Raw genomic sequence first — 19,080 nt, 5'->3', positions numbered from 1 at the left:
CCCGTTTTATTAGCTTTTTTAGATACTAATTTTTGATAAAAAATTCTCGGGTGCGAAGCCTAGTGTTTAGACGCTATTTTGGGTAACATTAACTCAGACACATCACAGTAAATAACATAAACATGAAACTATGGGTTGGTGTCTTGCCACTTCCCTAAGTCGACCCTATGCCTCAGATTCAAATTTCGCGCTACAACATACCCATTCATCGCCATACCAGCTATTTGAGCATATTCCTCCATTTCAAATTGCTTTCTAAACACCTCTACCTGTTGCCAAGCAGTCATGACCTGTAACATCGTCATCATCGTGACACATGGCGAGATGATTGGCGTGTAAACGGGTATTCCGTAAGGGCCATAGAAACACAAATCAAGAATTAAAGCAAATTGTCGTTGAACCTCGTCAACAACTTTTAACTTGAGTTCACTGGGTAGGACTGATGATTCGGAACCTTTCCGTGCCATCGGTTCTTGCATAGCAAAATTGGCAATGCCACCCTTGTCGGGAACAGCAGAGGCGGCTCCTTTTAAATCACCAGGAGAGATGATTTTCACGCCGACGGCTCCAAGACCCATCTTGATGATTGGGTTGTCAAAAGGCCCTCCGCCCAATGTCAGGCAAAAAAGTAGCCCAAATATCACAATCATTCTGTAAAAAATAATCTGAGTTTTGATTCATTCTTTTTTTTCAAAAATTGAAAGGCATTTTGATTATCTTGGTTGATTGTTAATTCCTTTTTTATTTATTTATAATTTATTTTATTATAATCATTAAGTTTTTATTATGAATGGTAATAATAATTGTTTATTATCGATAATTATTAGAACAACACCATTTAATTATTATAGTATTTATTAATTTAAAAAACTATTTGTTATTTTAATAGAAGAATCATATTTAACAACTTAAACTAATAATTTTAATAAATGTTTTTGGGATAGTTTTTGAAAAAAGATTTTTTCGGGTTTTCAACATTAAAAAAAACAAAATATCATTTTAAAAAACAAGTTGTCAAATTTTGAGATTCTATTTTATGGCGGAAAGAAAGACCATTCAAGGCTACAAAATGCTGTTGCAATAACAAAAAATGGAATTCGTTTTTCTGTTGATTGTTGCTCTAAGCAACACTGGATTTGCCAAAGACGTGGTCGAAGTTCTTGAAAAGGGGGTTGATGACAAAAGAGTCACTTTCCACAAATCTGCGCTCGATAAGTGCTATTACGTCAACGACTCCAGCTCGTTCATGTACACAAAAGATGAGGAGAGTCTCAGATATCTTATTTTCTCCACCTCGGATTGCCTTGGTTCGTTCACTGGATACACAATTGAGTATGGCGAAAATCAAAAGATTGACTTGTTCACATTCGCACCTTCACACATTGCTTTTAGTGCAGCAGCCGAAAAGCCAGATTGTCCGATGAGAGACAGAACAGTTCGACACTATTACACAAAGAACAAATTCTTGTGCAAAAACAATTACTGCAGATATAAGGTCGAAAAGAACGATGGTGGAGACAAGGTTTTGTATTTAATAACTTACTCGGACGAAAAGTGCAAAGAAGAGATCAAACGAGACAAGATTCAGGACTGCAATACTTGCAAAGAGGGTGTGATGTACCAGTGCGCAGCGTCTGCTGTTGCCCTCTTGTTTGTGGAAATTGTGTTGTTATTGATATAACTCATTGTCCTTGGGTGTTTTGTTCTAACTCAACTTGAACAAAACATTAAAAATGACCAAATTAGTTTCATATCATTTTTACGATTGTCAAAATCCTTTCTGCTGTTTTTGTCAATTCGGTTTGTTGGACCTCCCAAGCGTTTACAAGCTCTTTCATCTCGCTCTTCACCTCGGCTTTGGAAGTCAAAAATTCGGCAATTTCTTCCAATTGGATTTTCGCTTCGACTTTTCCATGCAAAATCCATTTTGTCAACGCAACGACAACAACGTTCAGCAAAACGTTTCTTTTCAATGTAAACTGTTTTCCCAGAGCAATTTTCTCTGTCTTTAACAGTTCGACAACTTTCTTCAAGTTCTCTTCGACGTTCTCTGCAGTGATCACTGCAATTTGTGCCGACGAAATCACGTCGTCTTTCAGTTCATTTGCGATTTCGATCTTTTCTCCGCCTTTCAAAATGTTCAAAACCTTTTGATATTGTCTCAGGACCTTGAAATTTCCGGTTCTATGCAAAATATCGTAAAACGGGGTTATTTCATTGACGACTGGGAGTGTTGTGAATAACTCAGAGAAGCAAGCGCTCCAGTCCGAGTTATCGACCAACATTTCCTTTGCCTCAAAGTCCACAATTTTTAGTACCTTTGCTTGACACTTTTCTTTCAAAAACTTTCCATTTTCAAAAGTGTGTTCGAAGGTGTCCAACAGGCGATACAACACGTCAGAAATTTGGACGGCTTCTCTCATCCCCGAGTTCTTCAATTTCTCTTCGAAGTTGAAGAAATCGTCATAAGCTTCCCAGTTCTGTGTTTGGAGTGCTTCGTTGATGTTGTCTTTCATTTGGATCAAATGCTCGTTGAACAAGTGGGTGTACTTCTTGTTAGTTATTTTCATCTTGTCGTTCCCACCAAATTCGAATTGAAGGGGGAAGATGAGATACCCGACCGATTCCAGTAATATTCCTTTGATGTCCATTCGTGCCTTCATTACCTCTTCAAATGCACAATCGCGCATGCCAAGCAATTCGTACATTTTACTCTTCAAGATATAAAACTCAAATTCGTCTTCATCTTTCTTCAACTCTTCGTCGCATAGAGTAATTCCATCTTCCAAGAACTTGACATTGAGTGTTGTTGTGTATCTCTCTATATACGAACTAACTAACGCAAATGTACTTTCAGCATTGCCGTCGACACGTTCAACGTCTTTATGAAGAGACACCAACAACTCGCTGTGAAACGTTTTAAATTGCTCTGTTCTTGTGAGGAGTGCCTTTTTGACTTCATCTCCGATCAATGGGAATACGTCTGCAGCTGTTGATCTGAGGTCGTTGAATAGATTTAAGAAGGTCAGAACACACTCGACGATATGAGGGACATCATTGAGTATAGTGTAATACTCAATCTCAAACAGATAAGGTGCTCGTTGCATTTCCTTTGTCATTTCCTTCTTTTTCTCCTCTTGAACGAAGTCGATGTATTTCTTGTGTTTCTCCGTATCGATATTTTTGAGGGCGTCAAGTAACACTTTATATGCGCTGTAGTCGTTGTCTTTGAATTCCTCAAAATATGCCAAAGACAAGTCAGCGGCCTTTTCGTATTGTTTTGCTTGAATTAATTCTTCGAGGTATTCAAGGGTTCGTTCTCGTTTCTCAAACAATGTGATTTCTTTACTCTTCAAGAGTTCTTCTAATATAGTCAGAGCCTCCAAACTCTCTCCATCCCTTTTAAGTAACGAGAGGTACAACGTCTTTTCACTTTGTGTTTGATGTGATCGTTTGAGGAACATCTTTGCCGTGGTCTTTGTTTTAGGGTTCTCTGCCATTAATTTGATTCGTGCGTCTTTGTACTTCTTGTCATTTGGTTTTTCTCTCCCGATGTCTCCAAGGAGTTTCTGTTGAAGAACAAAGTCTTTTTCAATGACAGCTAGAAGATATCGCTCTTCCATTCGTTTAATGTTTTTGGGGTTGTTGGCATATAATGAACGAACAGCGGTGTAATACCCTTCAGAATTCTTTTGAAGGATGTATATGTAATAAATCCATCCTACAGTCGTATCTTCAACACTCTCTTTCACTAGATCGCTTAAGATGGTAAAGGCCTCTTCTTCTTGGTTTGTATTGGAAAGGGCATACGCTTTGATGACACGCCAAAATTGATTGTTTGGTAACTTTTTAAGATGTTTGACGGCCTCTTTATATATCGTTTTGTACTGGGACTCATGGGCTAATTCAATGATAGAATCAATAATGCTATCCTCCGGTATCTTATGGACCACATCCATCACTGAAAACCAAAATGTGTTTTTTATGTTATAGTTGGTCTTATCTTTTTATTATCTATTGTTGTATTATTTATTTTACTATTTCTTTGTTTTAGTATTTAAAATTAAAAAAATTCATTTTTAAATAGTTTAATTGTAATTGGTATTATAGTAAATAGTATAGTATTTTATTAACTATTTAAATACTAATAATCTAATAATGATTTCTGAAAATCTTGAATAATTGTTTATACTATAAATAATAGTAATTTTATTATTTGTTATAATTGAATTAAATATAACATAATTATTATCATTTATAGCTTATTATCAATAAAAAAATGAGATTCTGTCATTATTTATTTGTTACTAACAATTTTAACTTGTTGGAACACAACAAGAATGGTTCTTTTCTATTTAAAAAAATCATTTAACTATATTTTATAATTAAATATAATTATTTTAACCAACAATTATTGTTTTTTTTTTAATAAAAAAAACATTTTAATCAATACTTCATCAAGAAACAAATTTTCATTTTTTCATTTTACAATCTTTTTTTTTTACTTATTAGAATGTTTGATTATTTAATTAAACAATTAACCTCTTTTTCTTGAATTGAAGGTCGATGTGATTGTCACAAAAAACATGAGTTTGTTTTTAACCTCGAACTGATTTGGTCGTTCGCCACCATTAATAAACTACTTATTATACCATTTAAAAATCAATACTATAGTTATTAAATGTTCAATGAATAGTTATAAATAACTTCAAATGAAACAAAAACCAATTAATGAAGTACTAATGCCTAATTAATAATAAAACCAGCGAATGTCCACAAATAGCAATGGCGGCATCGAAAGAAGAGAAAAAGAAACAATACAAAACTGAGAAGAAAAGATGAAGAAAAAGGAACAGAAGATCAAAGTGACTTTTGTTATTTCGCGGATCGATTATAGTGGTCTCTCTACAGAGATTGATCCAATCACTATATGTTATGACCGAGGCAAGAACAGTGGTGTTTCTGACAAGGTACAATTAAACACGACCATCAATGTGAAATTCGAATTTATTTCAACGTTTATCACAAAAAGTACTTCCCAAGGGACTTACAAACCAAAACTCATCACCGTTCGCGTAGTCAGTGCAAAGTCAAAGCAAGGCGAACTCTTCAATTTCTCACAAGACCTTTCCGATTTACTCATCGCAAAAGTGCAAGAAAAAACAGTCGAATTTAATTACAAAAAGTACAAATTCTCTTTGCACTACGCCGCAGTGTTCGAGTATGGTAATATTCTTCAACATAATAACATAGGCTTCGATTGCAAAATATCACACAAAAAGGCTAACTCAGACGCTACTAAACAAGAAAACACGGCTTTTGTTAAGACCTTAATGCTCAAACAAAGAAATAGTGCAAATGTCTTTTCGCAACAGAAAGCTATGTCAAGCGACACAACACCGGAGACTATCAAATATCGACACAAAAGTGTTAGAATCAATTTGCATGAACAAGAAACGGTCTCGCTGCCTTCTCCATTCAACGAGTTACAAAAAGATATCGCAAACGCCGCAATTTTCATGCAAATGGAAATTGAAACACATGGAAGAAATACAATATACACACAACTCATGTTCGACGCTCTCACAAAAAACGACGTTTTCAATACAGATAATATCGTGTCAAATGTCATCATACAAGACATCGCAAAAGCAACGAAACACGACTTGATGAAATTCCAAGAAGGGTTGTATTTACTCTCGTCACTCACACGACTCTATTTGATGCTTTTGAAAGAAGCTGAAAAGAGTCGTTCAATTCCGTTGAACCACTTTAACGCGTCGCTCAAAGAAATTAACAAAGAGTTGTACTCTTCTGTTATGTCGTTGATGGTGCCGAAACTTAAAGCCGCTGTCGACCAGTTGTTTGAGGGGCGTTGCGAAAACTTCAAACCCATAATGGACGAATTCGAACAACTCAGAACGGAATTCACCACCTTTGAATTGGTCCCACCGTTACAAAAACTGGTTTTAAGAGAGGCCACGCGCCTTCTTAATTTACTTATGTTCAACGCATTGACTTCGAAGACACAAGACTTGTGCAACACACAAACTTCTCTTCAAATTTCTATTGGGTTGAACACCTTGTTAGACTTCTTGAAACGGAAATTTGGGAAGATATTCGAAGAGGACCCCTTCTGCTTTGTTAGTGAATCTGTTCGAGTACTATTGCTCAATGACAAAACAATTTTGGAAGACGACGAAGCGCGTTCAAATGTATGTCCGCACCTCACAACACATTGTTTGAACACGTTGATATGTTGGTCACATCCTACAACTTCAAGCACATCTGCAAGCTGCTTGACTTCGAAATTAGAAGCCCAAGACTTCAAGCCCACATTCTATAACACCGACTTAAAGTCGATTTTCAAAGAGATGGAATTCATCGAATTCGTCAAGAGTTCTACGTCGCTCACTTTCACGCCCTTCGACTTCTTTGCCGTGCCCTTCGTGAAGAGAGCCTACCTCAAAGTGTAATTCACACATACCCTAAATACTTAAGTTGATCATCTCGAAGAAAATGGTATAAACAGTTTAATTAACATTATAAAAGACAAAACCTGTCCGTCATATAACAACGTCATAACTCATGTTGTTGTTGGTCTTCGTCGTTTCTACCGCCTTCGACCACTCACCCCAATACCCTTCATTCGCCTCGTTCGTCCCCCACGCATTTTGTTTCTCACTCGTTGATTTGTTATCTTCAAACGACGCCTCCAGTGATTCAGTGCTTTCACGTTTCGCCCTGTCGACATTCGCAGGTAATGTTGCAGCTCCTTTTGACACAACAAGTCCGCGAAACAACTCCTCGGTCTTTGCTCTTTCGATTTTTTTGTCGCATCTCTCCTTCAGAAACGCCTCCGATTTTTCTGAATTGTGTACGCGCTGCACTGGGACATTTTCCGCTCTCACAACTTCCGTCTCCTTTTGCTTCAAATCGGGCATCGTCAAATTTTGCAAGTCATCAAGGGTTTCTGAGTACTTCAAAAGTTCCGCACTAGCATACCCAAACACGCTTCTTGCTTTGCTTCTCACATCAGTGCGTTTGTCTATCAAAAATGTTGGAATGAGCGGAAGTACTTTAAGCGCCAACTCTTCTCCAGTAAACAGTTTCATGATTTTGTTTAATGAGCTCATCACAGACAGTCGCATCTCAAGACTAAAGTCTTTGGTTGCTTGTTTTGCCGCCATAATAACCAACTCTCTCGTCCGTAAGTCTTCAAACTTCCCCAGTGATTTGTCAACACAAATCACTGCATTCGTTCTCACGTGAATCGAAGAGTCGTGGATCCCCTTCAAAAACCTCTCATATATCAAGTTCTTCGTTTCTCCTTTTGTTTTCTCCAACACAGCACACAACCCCCTCAAACTTGCATCTCGAATACTCTCATTACTATCTTCACACATGACCATAATCGTCGGCACTATCTTTTCAACAAACTTGGTGTTCATTTGTTCAATACAACTTCTCAGATTACACAACGTGTTGTACCGAATTTGCAGCGTTGACTCAATGAGTTTGACAATGACTGGTTCTATCTCCCTTTCAAACTCAAACTCAGTCAGTCCATTTGACAGTCTCAAAATTGGTTCAACCACAAAACGCGCTTCGATAAGTTCGCTCTCAAATATTTTGATATAAAACGGCAACACAGTGTAACACAGAAAGTTGTCTTTCAACCGTTGCCCCGCCAAATATTTCAAAAACGTCTTTCTCGCATTTTCGTCAAGGAGAGTGTAATTATGAATCGTCTTATACACCGTGATGATAGGTATCGCCTGGATATTCGAGTTGAAGAGAATTTCCTCGATCGTGTCGATCCGGTTTTCCTTCAAAATTTCGACAATCTCCTTTGGCGCGTTTTTGAAACAATTCGCAAACTGCCAGAACATCTTCTTCTCGTCCCTCTGCACAAAATTATTTGCCAAATTACTCGGCGCTTCTTTGAACACAAATTGTAAATCCCCCAACTTCCACTCCCCCGATTTCGTCACAAACACCGACTCCATTGAGAACGAAAGGTGCTTATATCCGTTCTGATGTAAAAAGTCGAGAGCTGACGAGATCGTATACAGTCCAAGCATGATCTCGTTGGTGTCCAGCAAATACGTCTTAACAAATAACGACAACGGAACCGATTCTTCAAATAACACAAATATCGATTTGTCCTTCGAAATGACATCCAAAGTCTTTAAGATGTTCTTGTGATGGACCGTTTTAATCATTTTAAGAGCATTCTCGTTGATGAGTTTCGGGTTTGAAGAAGGAAAAGAGAGAACACATAAAGGTGCATATGTTTCGGTGTGGACAGCATGGGAGAAAGACGTCGTAGTGCGTCCATTGTGAAAAGAGGTGATGGGCTCCTCATGGGAGACGGGGATGGTCGTGTGGAAGAGTGACCGGAAGAATTTCATATGCCTTTATGAGTTCTCCGATACGTCGCACATCTCACTTGTGACAACTTGTGATTTTTCCAACAAACAGCAAAACGAATATGTTGAAAAGTGAGTGTAATATTTTGAGTTTTCGTTTTTTTATTAGAATTATTAATTATTTTATTATAAATATTAGTTCAAGTCAATAATCAAAAAAAACAAAAAAGCAAAAAACTGAATAAAACTTAGAAAAATGGAAATAGCTTTTGTTTATAATAAAAAATGGAATTATTTATTAGAATTGATAACCATCATTTTCTTCATTATTCAAAGACTTGAGTAAATTTCTGTTATTGAGTTTGTTCATTCCACATCATTCAGATTCGATCCTCTCATTTAAAAATGGTGGAAAGATGGAACAGTTAAAGAGGAAAAATAAAGAGACAAACCCAAGAACACCAAATGCGACAGACACAAAGAGCGATTGACCAACAAACGTGACTGGTATCGACTTCCATGCAAAGAAATAAAAACCAACAACCACGGCTGTGAGATTCACAGCTACGAGTATTGCGTTTATCCACACGTTGCCAAATCCCTTTCTATGGCTTTCATTTTTGTACCAAAAGTGCTGGAAAGCCAAAGAAATCGCACACATAGCAATTGGCACATTAAACAAAAACGAGAAATTCCCGTTAACAAAGAAAAGCCACGGCCCGTTTTGTTTAGCTGAGTAAATAGCGCAGATGTGCAGTCCAAAACCGATCCCATAAAACATAAACATTACAAATTGTATTGCTTTAAAAATTAGGACGTGCATGAGACAAACTAATTATCTTTTTAATTAGTTTACCAGTTCACTTTTTTTCCGTTTTACGGAAGATGTTGTACGAGTTCCTAACGTGGTCGAAGAGCACCTGTGCGCATTCCAATTGGTCTTGACTTCTGAATTGGTTCTTGTCTGGGTGGATCAACACAACAGCCTTTTTATACCAGGTAACAACACCGTCATAGTCACACAGATCCGTCATCCCAAGCTTCTTCCACTTCTGTCCTTCCCACAAAATGTCCTGCAGCGTTTTCAACAACGACCGGATATTCTTCCTCTGAGTAGTGCCCTTTTCATACGCCCACTCATTCACCATACTAACACTCAGCTCCGTCTTGTTGCCGTAGACAATTTTTGTCGGGTCTTCCTCTTCTTCTGTGGTCTCGGCGAGTGGGTCAACAAAGTTGGACTTTTTCTCTGATGGTGTGGTGCTTGATGGAACAGACGAGAAGAAGTCCATGATGTTGTCAGACTTCTTTTCCTCTTTTTGTTGTTCTGTTTCATTTGGCGAAGCCTGACTTTGTGGTTTCGAGCCAAACGAGTTGGCCTCAGCGTTTGTTGTTTCTGTGCTCTTTTCTTCTTCTGTTTTTTTAGGTGGTGTCGAAGAGAAAAAGTCGATATCAACTGGGGATTTTTCGGTCTTTGGAATATCACATTTCTTTTGGTTTTCTGGAGTTTTTGGTTGTGAGAGGGAAGTGAAAAAGTCGTTGACCGAGTTGTTTGTATTTGGGGTGTCGAACATTGAGCTGTTTTGTTGTGCAGTTTCGGTCTGTTTCGGCTTAGCGAAGTTCAAAGAAGCGAAAAAGTCATTACCTTTATTCTCTTTATTTTCTTTAGCTTCTTTCCCATATCTCAAGTTCTCTGTTTTTGGTGGTGCTGAAGCTTGTCTGACATATCCACCTTTCCCGCTCTGAGTTTTGTCTGTGAGGTCAAATGAAACGTTTGCAACTGGGGATTTTGAGGTCTTTGGTGCTTCCGTGAAGTCGAACAAATTTGTGTTATTTGGTGAACGACTTGGTGATGGAGTTTTTGGTGTTGGTGAGCCGCTTGTATGTGACAAACTAGATCCTTCCAAAAACTCGAACGCGGGCGTTACAGGAGGATTTGCTGGTTGTTTAGGAGATGTCTGTAGTAAAGATCCGAAAACGTCTGTATTTGTTTGGTGTGACGTCGGTGTTTGGAACAAAATATCTGTGTTCTGGAAATTTTCTGTGCGCACATTACTCTGGGTTTGTTGAGCCTTACTCACCGTAATTTTTTGTTTCTTTTGTGCACGGCCATTCATGTCCAGTGAAGCAAAGATGTCCTGTTTCTGAGACATTCAATAATAATCGAGTTCTTTCACAGAAACTCTTTCTTTTTTACAATCATTTCGGGTTGTATAAAATATTAACAACCTATTTTGTATAGTATATTTATTATATTGTATTACTATACCATTCCTTCATGCAATTCATTATTGGTTCTCCCATTCCCAGAATTGTTTTCAAGTTCTTTTCTTCATTTATTAAGATCCACCAAATCGGTGGTTAAAAAATCATTTGATTTTTTTATCTTGATATGACATTAAAATGTTATATATAACATTTTAAGACCCAAACACCGTTCAACCCTAAAACTCAAAAAAATGTTTGAATATTTGAGATTTTGAGAATGGCGGAAAGAACGAACAGAAAAGAAATAAAAAACGAATCAATGAAACGTAAGCAAAACCTAAGAAATAACTTAAGCCTTAACATCCTTGGCTGGGGCAGCAACCTCTTCTGCCTTCTTCTCTTGCTTCTTGAAAGCTGGTGAGACAGTGATTTTTCTTTCCATTTGGGTGGATTGGTTGAGTTCCTTAATAGCGTTTTGTTGGTCTTCCTTAGTCTTCAATTCGACGAAACCGAATCCCTTAGACTTGACGTAAGTTCTTCCGAAGGTGACGACTTTAGCGGAGACGACGTTGAATTTCTCGAAGGTCTTCTTAAGATCGTCGTCGGTGGCAGCGAAAGCAAGGTTTCCGACAAAGACAAGAGTTTCAGAGAATTCTTGTTTCTCTTCAGACTTTGGAGCTTCATTTCTTCTTCTTCTGTTATAGACTGGTCTTCTTTCATTGTTAAATCTTCTGTATCCTCTTGGTTGAGTTGATCCTTCTTGAGCTTGGGCTTCAGCTTTCTCGCCTTCTGCTCTTGGGGCGGCTTCTCTTGGTTGTCTTGGAGCGCGTGGTTGTCTTGGTTGTCTTTGACTTCTATCGACTGGTGGTCTAGCTACTTCGACTCTAACTTTTCTTCCGTCGAACTCAGCGCCAGTTGAAGCAACGGCCTTCTTGGCATCTTCTTCAGTCTCATACTCAACAAAACCAAAACCTTTGGAATAGCCTCTGTAGATCATCAGGCGGCATTCTTTCACTTTACCAAAGGACTCAAAGTGAGTTTTCATAGCTTCTTCAGTGGTCTTGAAGCTCAGGTTCCCTACGTACAACTTAGTCATTTCTCTTAGGTTTTGTTGTTTAAAGTTCTTAAACTTGATGTTTATTTTCTTATTTATTATTGGGGTTCTTCATTTCTACTTTTTACTATTTTATTAACACTTTTCTTCATATTTTGACAATGTTGAAGGGTTTCATAAAGTTATCTTATTTTACTTCTTTTAACTATTTAATTAGTTGTTCTATTTGCGTTTATTATTTGTAAATAATAGTTTTTGTTGGTATTTTATTATTATATTATTATATTATTAATAATTAAATACTAAAACTTATGGTAGTTGTTATATTAATGGTATATAAATGTTATTACCTGTAGTATTTAATATGTATGGTTTCATTAACTATACCTTAAACTAAATAGAAGCAACTAAAAATGAATATATATCTCTACTGCTCGATGTAATAGTGAGCCATACAGTTACCATGCTTTGTTAATCCGCACTTCTCGTAGAATTTGAGTACCTTATCGTTACAGTCCAAAATGACTTTATAACATTTTTCAATTTTACCAATTTCGAGTAAAGTGGTGATTAAGACTTTTCCCAGATCCAATCCTCTATATTCCTGTGACACAACAATATCTTCAATATGACCTACATTACTTCCCCCATGAATGAATTTTGACTCCACTAATAGAGTCCCCATTGTCACTATTTGATGTGTCTCGATGTCTTCTGCAACAATTACAAAGTAATTTGAATGCGACTGAATCGCATCAAAGACCTCTTCAAATCTCTTCTTTGATGTCTCACAAGTGGTCAGTTGACTTAACACCTTACATACCCCTTTCGTGTAATCGTTGCGACTTAGCGGTCGAAATTCAATAGCCCCGACACGCGGATACGGAAAGTCTAAAACAAACAATTCACTCATTGACGCATTGTTATTTCTCTTCAAGTTTAAATACTTGAAACTAACTTTCTCAACTCACTTTAGTCTTTCGTTTCGTTTAGACTGTAAACTTAGAGATACTTACTAAGTCAATTGTAATTCTATATCATTAATAAAATATATTATATTTTTATTATTTCTTTTTATTCGTTCTAATATCAATAACATTTTAATAAACATTTATAATAGCATTTTAAATAACATTTTTGTTGTTAAAACAGTTTTATTCACAAATAAAAACATTCCAATAACATTTTTTTTGTGTTGAAAATTCCAAGTGCTTTGAAGAAATCCAATGAACTTCATAAAATTAAATCATGTTCACTCTAATTCTTTTATTTGCACTCTCATACGCGGAAGACGCTACTCTGAAAGAAAATTACGATAGATATTTTCGAGCCGTGGTATACGTGCCAAAGACTTGTACATTAAAAACAGAGCCTGGAGTAGCTTCGTTTTTGAATGGAAAATACGAGAATTAGTTTGTCTTATTTTTAGCTCGTTAAATTTGAATATTAATTACCGTATATAAAAATGTGAAAGTTGAATCAAAGGAATTGACACACAGCCCACTTCTATTAAAAATAGGTTCAAACAAGACAGCAATAGCTTTCTATGATATCACTGGGCAACTTATTGAGGAAATTAATATCGAAGGATTCAAAAAGACGCAGATTGAAAACTTACTTGATAGACGTGGGTTTTTCATCGAAGACGTCAAAGCGTTCAAAGCAAATGAAATTGATGACAAAGATTTTGCTTTCAAAGAAATAATCAATTGATTCTTAGTCTTTTTTTCTTTCCTTTTTCATATAGTTTTTTTACCATAATCTATAGTAGTTTATTTTTATAATAAAATATAGTTATTAATAGAATAATCTGTCTTTAATTAAACTATTTATTACTAGTATTTAATTAATAAATTTATAATAAATTATTGTGAGAATAAATTGTTTGCTTTTATAACTTCTGTGTTGTTTGGTGATATTCAACCTACTTTTTTGAATTTAGTTAAATTCTAACTTATGAGGATATGATGATGATATCTTTTAATGTAATAACTTTATCGAAGTGTCACATTTATTTGTTGTTTTATCACAAATAGTGACAAACTTCAAAAAGACCGAAATGAACTCAAAAACTGTCAAAAAAATAGATGACCGTAGAAATCGATAACATTCCACAAGTCGACACTGAAGAAGACCTTGATCACATGGTACGTCCTCTTCAAGTGTGGGTAAAACAAATGAAAAAGCGACAATGGCTACCACAAGTAGCACCTTCCAATGTATTAGAGTATTGTACTCTTCAAGGTGAAGGTAATGAACACACATCCCGTTATCAAATTTATGTGAAAAAGCCATTTGATATTGTAATGAAAGCATATGAAAATACACAACTTGACAAATTACTGAAGCCAAATTTAATTGAGAACGAAACACTAATCAAACACGGGACAAATTCCTTAGAACGAGAAGTCCAAAATTTACCATGGGGGTCGTTCTCTGTTGCTCGGGAGTTTGTGTTTGCGCGTGTGAGGTTTGAGTTAGACGGAGAGGTGTATATCGTGTCATCAAGTGTGAACTCAAATAAAGCAAATACGTATAAAGACCAAGTCGTTCGAGCATACAAAAAGTTATCAGTCAGAGTCGCAAAGGATAAAAACGATGGGACGTCTATCGAAGTCATTATCGTCGTTGACTTGAGGGGATGGTCTTTGGGATATGTCAATGATTTGTTCATACAAGAACAATTAACTCCATTCATCCAGCTGAAGACTCAACTGGAACAGTGATTTAATTTTCTGTGTCACATAAGTAACTATTATCATATAATTTTTTAAATTAAAAATATAGTTTATTGTAATTCATACGAAATCTACTATTTATTAATTAATTAATATAATACTTCAAAACATATAGAATAATAATATAATTGATAATAAATTGATATTAAAACAATTGTTATTTCATAAGTTATTATTATAGTTTTCTTTTTATTTAAGATACAATTAGTAATAGTAACTATAAAAATGCAATATAAAAACTTGAAACTATTTTCACTGTATCATTGATTCAGTTAAAATAAACAATAAAATATAATACAAAAAATATTTTACAAATAAACTTTTTACAAACTCACATGTCTGAAAAGAATAACACAATACTATCTTTATCTAAATTACAATACAATAATAAAAGAACTAAATGTCAATAAGAAAAGAACACCAAAACAAAAACAAGCACAACTTCGAAGAACTGAAAAGCATAGCGAAGACAACTAAATGGCTTTTGGCATGAAAGTAACTCCTGCCACGTATGACTACACTGTATACCCCAAAATGGTTGAATTGGCTTCAAAAGCTTCTCAAGTTGGAAACACATTAAAACTCCTTGAAAACACTCTCAAGACTTTTGAAGACTCATTAGAAAGTATCATGGAACACGTCAACCCAAATGGAAACCCAACATCACTCGAGAACATCGTCCGTATTAATTTGTTTGTCCAGTCGAACGTCAAAACACAACTTTCAATGCTTGTTTGTTTTTTTTGTTATTCCAAATGTTTTTCTTTTTTGTGGTTGTAAAAATGTTATTTATTGTGTTATTGGATGTTGATCGACAGCAAGCCATTTACCGCAATTTCAGCGAGAAACTGAAGCAACCGTGGGACTGGGAAGAGGAGTTTAGCACAAATGAAGTTGTTAAAAAGCAACAGCTTCAAGAAATCTTTAACATTCAAATGTATCGATGTTTGACGTCGTTTTTAATCGACTTAAAAGGATTTAAACCGCCGATGCCGAGCGATTTACTGGATGACACGAAAATGAAACCGATAATTAACATCTCTGAGAGGGTTTGTTGTGAGAATGTTGGATGTGCTCGTTAATTCATTTGATGACAAATAGCTGAGAAATGAACGAGTCAAACATTTGAGTGTCAATTACACTACAAGTCCCCAAGAAATCATTAAGACGGAGAACCGGCCTACTTCTCTTCTTCCTTTATATATTGAAAGAATAATGTATCGGTTGTATTACTCTAAAGACGTTGAAGGGGTCTTTCGATTGTGTGCTGCTAAAAGTTCAATAGAGCAGTATATCAAATACATTGGAGTCATCGATTTTAGAATGACTGACTATGTCTTAGTCGGTGGTATTATCAAAAAGATCATGCGCGATATGAAGAAGCCAATATGGCCTATTGAACTCTTCGAAGACCTCATCGCAATCACCCAAGATCACAGCGATATAGACTGGGTCACTAATTTTAAGACTTTATATGAGCCAATCCAACAAGAAAACAAAGCTTTTCTTGAAGGTTTAATCGCTTTGTGTTTGAAAATTATTGAAAACCCAACGAGTAAAATGGATTTTAATTCTCTTGCTATTTGTGTGGGACCCGCCGTGATACGAACAGAACGCTCTTTGAAAGACTTGAAAACCCAATTTGTTATTGAGGCATTTGAAAAAATGCTGAGAAACGCAAAACAAATTTTCACCGTTTGCTTTTCTTTTCTCTAGGATTTGAATTATAATATTATTATAGTTATAATTAATAGTATTGTTTGAGCTGTTAAACTATAAACTTTAGATTGTTTAACTAATAAGATATTAATAATGTAGGACCTCGAAACATTCTTCATTCAATCATTGTACGACGATGTTATGTATCCACCTACAACTTACAAAGAAACGTTTACAGGAATGGCAGTTGTTGGACAGGTCAGACACTCAAAGAGAAATGGAGGTCGCAAGTTATCATTGTGCCAACCTAAAATGAGCTGGTCTGCAATATCGAAAGTCTAAAAGGTTGTACTATTATATGCTTGCGTTCCGTTTGCTGGTGTAATGAGTATAACAGATTCAGTATTCTTTGTGTATTAATTTATAACTTCTTGATGCAATTAGTCAATTCGCTAATACATTTGTATATAGTTATTTATATTATATTTATAAATTTTGTTTTTTACTATACTAAATTAATATTGTTATAATCCAAAATTAAATAATATAATAGTAAATATTAATTATACTTCTAATTTATTTTATTAAAAAGCAAAAACATTGTTTTGGTTAATTAAAATGAACTAATACCATTAAGATGGTTATAATTCACCAAAAATGCATTTTAAAACAAAAGACAGAAAAAGCAGACTCAAGAGAAGATTCAAAGAACTTGAAAAAAAGAATAAATAGATATGTCGGATTTACTTCCAACACTGACAACAAAAATCGAAGAAGATCCCGAACTTTTGATAAGCAAAACCGCGTGGGTAATCATAGGGTATGTAATGATAGCTATCGCACTTTTTGGAGGCATTGTGTTTGGCTTAATGACATACAGAAAGAAAAGAGAAAATGCAAGTTATGCCAACATTTAATTCATTCGTTTCTGTCTGTTTACTATGTAATATAGTTGTTTTACTATCACTTATAAAATTCAACTAAAATGTATTAGATTATATGATATTTTTACTACTTTATAATACATTTGTATAAAAAATTTAATTTTTTTTTAAACTATAAAAATTAAAATAAATGTTATAAGTTATTAATATAAACATATTTATTAATACTTTTACTTAATTGTTATTATAATCTATTATTAAACATGTATATAAATAATAGTTTAATTATTATATAAATTTTAATTGTATTATTGATTTTAGTTATAAATAACATTTATTTAGTTCATAGTTGAATCAGTTTTATAATAAAACTTTTATTTAAAAAAAAGAATGAATAATAAAAAAATAATATACAGTATGTGAGAAAAGTATGTGAGAATGAGAAAACCCTGTGGATTCAACAAAAATTACATATTTGTTTTTCTTTTTTTAAATAAAAATGTTTTTCTTTAAAAAAAACAATCTAAATAATATAATTATGAGCTCCAGGAATGTTGCTTTTAGTGGCTTAGACCATACAACACTTGAAAAGAATTTAAAGTATTGTCCTGGTCCAGTGAAAGAAATAGCCCAAAGAACATTCAGCAAACATTGCAACTTTTGTGAATTGCCCCTGAATGTTCAGGTGTATTTGATGAATATTGAAAGAGAAATTTTCAATGGAATTAATACGGAAAAGGTGACCGAGAGTAAACTATGTAGAGTCTTTGCTTTAACTTCAAGTCAGTTTAATATCAACAAACGAAGAGGTATGGAGACGGCATTGTTTGGAAAAAAAGATAACGGAAGACCGTCACTTTTAACTGAAACACAATGGGAAATTGTCAAGAATTTGATTCTTGATAATGAAAAGTTTCCAGGAAAATGCAAAGCTATCAGCATAACTTATTTGAGGTTGTTTATAATAAAAACCTTCAACGTTGATGTGTCAAACCATGTTATTTATGATAAAATACATAAAAATTGGAACTTTTCGATTGTTACTGTGTTTGCTGAAGACCAATCTCGATTGACCTACGACGAAGATGCCGTGTTGAAGTATTACATTGCACTGCCACTTTTTTTAAATGGCATCCCATCACCATTTATTATGAATTTGGATGAGTCAGGGTATCAGCCATGGCCAGACAGGCAAATGGTGAAGGGAGTATTCACTGCTGGTTTTTCCACAGACAGTAAAATGAAATATGGAGTCGAACGTGACATTGCTCGATCCACTGTCGTTTGCACTATTACCCCCTCACAACCTCTTCCTTGTATGATTGTAACAAAATACAAAAGAGTTGCAGTTGAATTCTTGAAATTGGGTTGGATGGAAACGGGAAACATCGTCAGTTATAGTAAAAACGGTTTTATCAACAGTGACCTATTTATACAATACATCAACGACGTTGTAGTACCTTATATTGTCGACATGAGAATTAAGACTGGTTATATTGATAAGGCAGTGCTGATATTTGATCAGTGCACGTGCCACTCAATCGAAGATGTGAGGTTGTTGCTCAAGTCGAATGTCCAAGTCAACGAGAAAATCATCAACGTGAACTGTGAAATCGTATGTTTGGTGCCTCACACCTCACATTTAACACAACCATTAGATGTTGGGGTGTTTGCAGCCCAAAAAAGAAGACTGAATTCGTTGTATGCTAAGTTCAGAGATGTCATAAAAATTAAAGATAGAGTTGGCGAGGAAGAAACAACAACGACAGAAAGTGAAGACGTTGAAGAAAAAGAAGAGTCAGATGATGTGATTGGAAACCAAGATCCCATTGAAGAACCAATAATACCTCAACAGTTTAAGGAAATGTTTCAGGAAGTGCTGGCAAATCCACAAGAAGCGATATCACCATTTAAAAAGAAGGCTGGTACGACTGTCAACGAAAGGATGGTGGATGACAACCAATCAGAAGATCGCAACGAAATACCAAATGAAACTAAAATTGTTGAATTCGGTGATGGAGAGGACTTAGAAAAAAAGTTTGCCAAATACCTCAACTCAATTCTGAAGTCTTATTTCCAAACAACCACTCCGGATGTGTGCACGCAGGCTTTTAGGCAAGTTGGTATTGATTTCAGAATTGTTGATAGTGGTATGAGGGTTGCGT

General features: G+C 35.2%; 12 protein-coding genes across 12 annotated transcripts; 5 read left to right on the top strand and 7 right to left on the bottom strand.

The window, feature by feature from the left end:
* Positions 1 to 128: 128 nt before the first annotated feature.
* Positions 129 to 650, bottom strand: EIN_057810 (hypothetical protein; the record flags this gene model as incomplete). The annotated part of the gene is made up of 1 exon (XM_004260099.1): positions 129 to 650. The coding sequence occupies one exon, from the start codon at positions 648 to 650 to the stop codon at positions 129 to 131; it is 522 nt and encodes a 173-aa protein (XP_004260147.1).
* Positions 651 to 1,090: 440 nt separating this feature from the next.
* On the top strand, positions 1,091 to 1,681 carry EIN_057800 (hypothetical protein; the record flags this gene model as incomplete). Its single annotated transcript, XM_004260098.1, has 1 exon — positions 1,091 to 1,681. One exon carries the CDS (start codon positions 1,091 to 1,093, stop codon positions 1,679 to 1,681), a length of 591 nt encoding a protein of 196 aa, XP_004260146.1.
* Positions 1,682 to 1,748: 67 nt separating this feature from the next.
* EIN_057790 (hypothetical protein) lies at positions 1,749 to 3,959 on the bottom strand (the record flags this gene model as incomplete). The annotated part of the gene is made up of 1 exon (XM_004260097.1): positions 1,749 to 3,959. The coding sequence occupies one exon, from the start codon at positions 3,957 to 3,959 to the stop codon at positions 1,749 to 1,751; it is 2,211 nt and encodes a 736-aa protein (XP_004260145.1).
* An 879-nt stretch (positions 3,960 to 4,838) lies between these two features.
* Positions 4,839 to 6,476, top strand: EIN_057780 (hypothetical protein; the record flags this gene model as incomplete). The annotated part of the gene is made up of 1 exon (XM_004260096.1): positions 4,839 to 6,476. One exon carries the CDS (start codon positions 4,839 to 4,841, stop codon positions 6,474 to 6,476), a length of 1,638 nt encoding a protein of 545 aa, XP_004260144.1.
* Positions 6,477 to 6,566: 90 nt separating this feature from the next.
* On the bottom strand, positions 6,567 to 8,414 carry EIN_057770 (hypothetical protein; the record flags this gene model as incomplete). Its single annotated transcript, XM_004260095.1, has 1 exon — positions 6,567 to 8,414. One exon carries the CDS (start codon positions 8,412 to 8,414, stop codon positions 6,567 to 6,569), a length of 1,848 nt encoding a protein of 615 aa, XP_004260143.1.
* Positions 8,415 to 8,748: 334 nt separating this feature from the next.
* On the bottom strand, positions 8,749 to 9,159 carry EIN_057760 (hypothetical protein; the record flags this gene model as incomplete). The annotated part of the gene is made up of 1 exon (XM_004260094.1): positions 8,749 to 9,159. The coding sequence occupies one exon, from the start codon at positions 9,157 to 9,159 to the stop codon at positions 8,749 to 8,751; it is 411 nt and encodes a 136-aa protein (XP_004260142.1).
* A 73-nt stretch (positions 9,160 to 9,232) lies between these two features.
* EIN_057750 (homeobox-containing protein, putative) lies at positions 9,233 to 10,525 on the bottom strand (the record flags this gene model as incomplete). The annotated part of the gene is made up of 1 exon (XM_004260093.1): positions 9,233 to 10,525. One exon carries the CDS (start codon positions 10,523 to 10,525, stop codon positions 9,233 to 9,235), a length of 1,293 nt encoding a protein of 430 aa, XP_004260141.1.
* Positions 10,526 to 10,929: 404 nt separating this feature from the next.
* EIN_057740 (29 kDa ribonucleoprotein, putative) lies at positions 10,930 to 11,676 on the bottom strand (the record flags this gene model as incomplete). Its single annotated transcript, XM_004260092.1, has 1 exon — positions 10,930 to 11,676. The coding sequence occupies one exon, from the start codon at positions 11,674 to 11,676 to the stop codon at positions 10,930 to 10,932; it is 747 nt and encodes a 248-aa protein (XP_004260140.1).
* A 385-nt stretch (positions 11,677 to 12,061) lies between these two features.
* EIN_057730 (glucosamine 6-phosphate N-acetyltransferase, putative) lies at positions 12,062 to 12,547 on the bottom strand (the record flags this gene model as incomplete). The annotated part of the gene is made up of 1 exon (XM_004260091.1): positions 12,062 to 12,547. The coding sequence occupies one exon, from the start codon at positions 12,545 to 12,547 to the stop codon at positions 12,062 to 12,064; it is 486 nt and encodes a 161-aa protein (XP_004260139.1).
* A 335-nt stretch (positions 12,548 to 12,882) lies between these two features.
* Positions 12,883 to 13,347, top strand: EIN_057720 (hypothetical protein; the record flags this gene model as incomplete). The annotated part of the gene is made up of 2 exons (XM_004260090.1): positions 12,883 to 13,046; positions 13,134 to 13,347. 2 exons carry the CDS (start codon positions 12,883 to 12,885, stop codon positions 13,345 to 13,347), a joined length of 378 nt encoding a protein of 125 aa, XP_004260138.1.
* Positions 13,348 to 13,721: 374 nt separating this feature from the next.
* On the top strand, positions 13,722 to 14,360 carry EIN_057710 (hypothetical protein; the record flags this gene model as incomplete). Its single annotated transcript, XM_004260089.1, has 1 exon — positions 13,722 to 14,360. The coding sequence occupies one exon, from the start codon at positions 13,722 to 13,724 to the stop codon at positions 14,358 to 14,360; it is 639 nt and encodes a 212-aa protein (XP_004260137.1).
* Positions 14,361 to 14,849: 489 nt separating this feature from the next.
* On the top strand, positions 14,850 to 16,373 carry EIN_057700 (hypothetical protein; the record flags this gene model as incomplete). The annotated part of the gene is made up of 4 exons (XM_004260088.1): positions 14,850 to 15,104; positions 15,191 to 15,421; positions 15,474 to 16,067; positions 16,191 to 16,373. 4 exons carry the CDS (start codon positions 14,850 to 14,852, stop codon positions 16,371 to 16,373), a joined length of 1,263 nt encoding a protein of 420 aa, XP_004260136.1.
* Between the last annotated feature and the right edge of the window lie 2,707 nt (positions 16,374 to 19,080).

Source organism: Entamoeba invadens (genome assembly GCF_000330505.1).
Source record: "Entamoeba invadens IP1 unplaced genomic scaffold scaff_1105074726711, whole genome shotgun sequence".
NCBI lineage: Eukaryota > Evosea > Mastigamoebida > Endamoebidae > Entamoeba > Entamoeba invadens.
The sequence above is the reverse complement of the archived record's forward strand: the minus strand, read 5'-3'. Positions and strand labels throughout refer to the sequence as shown.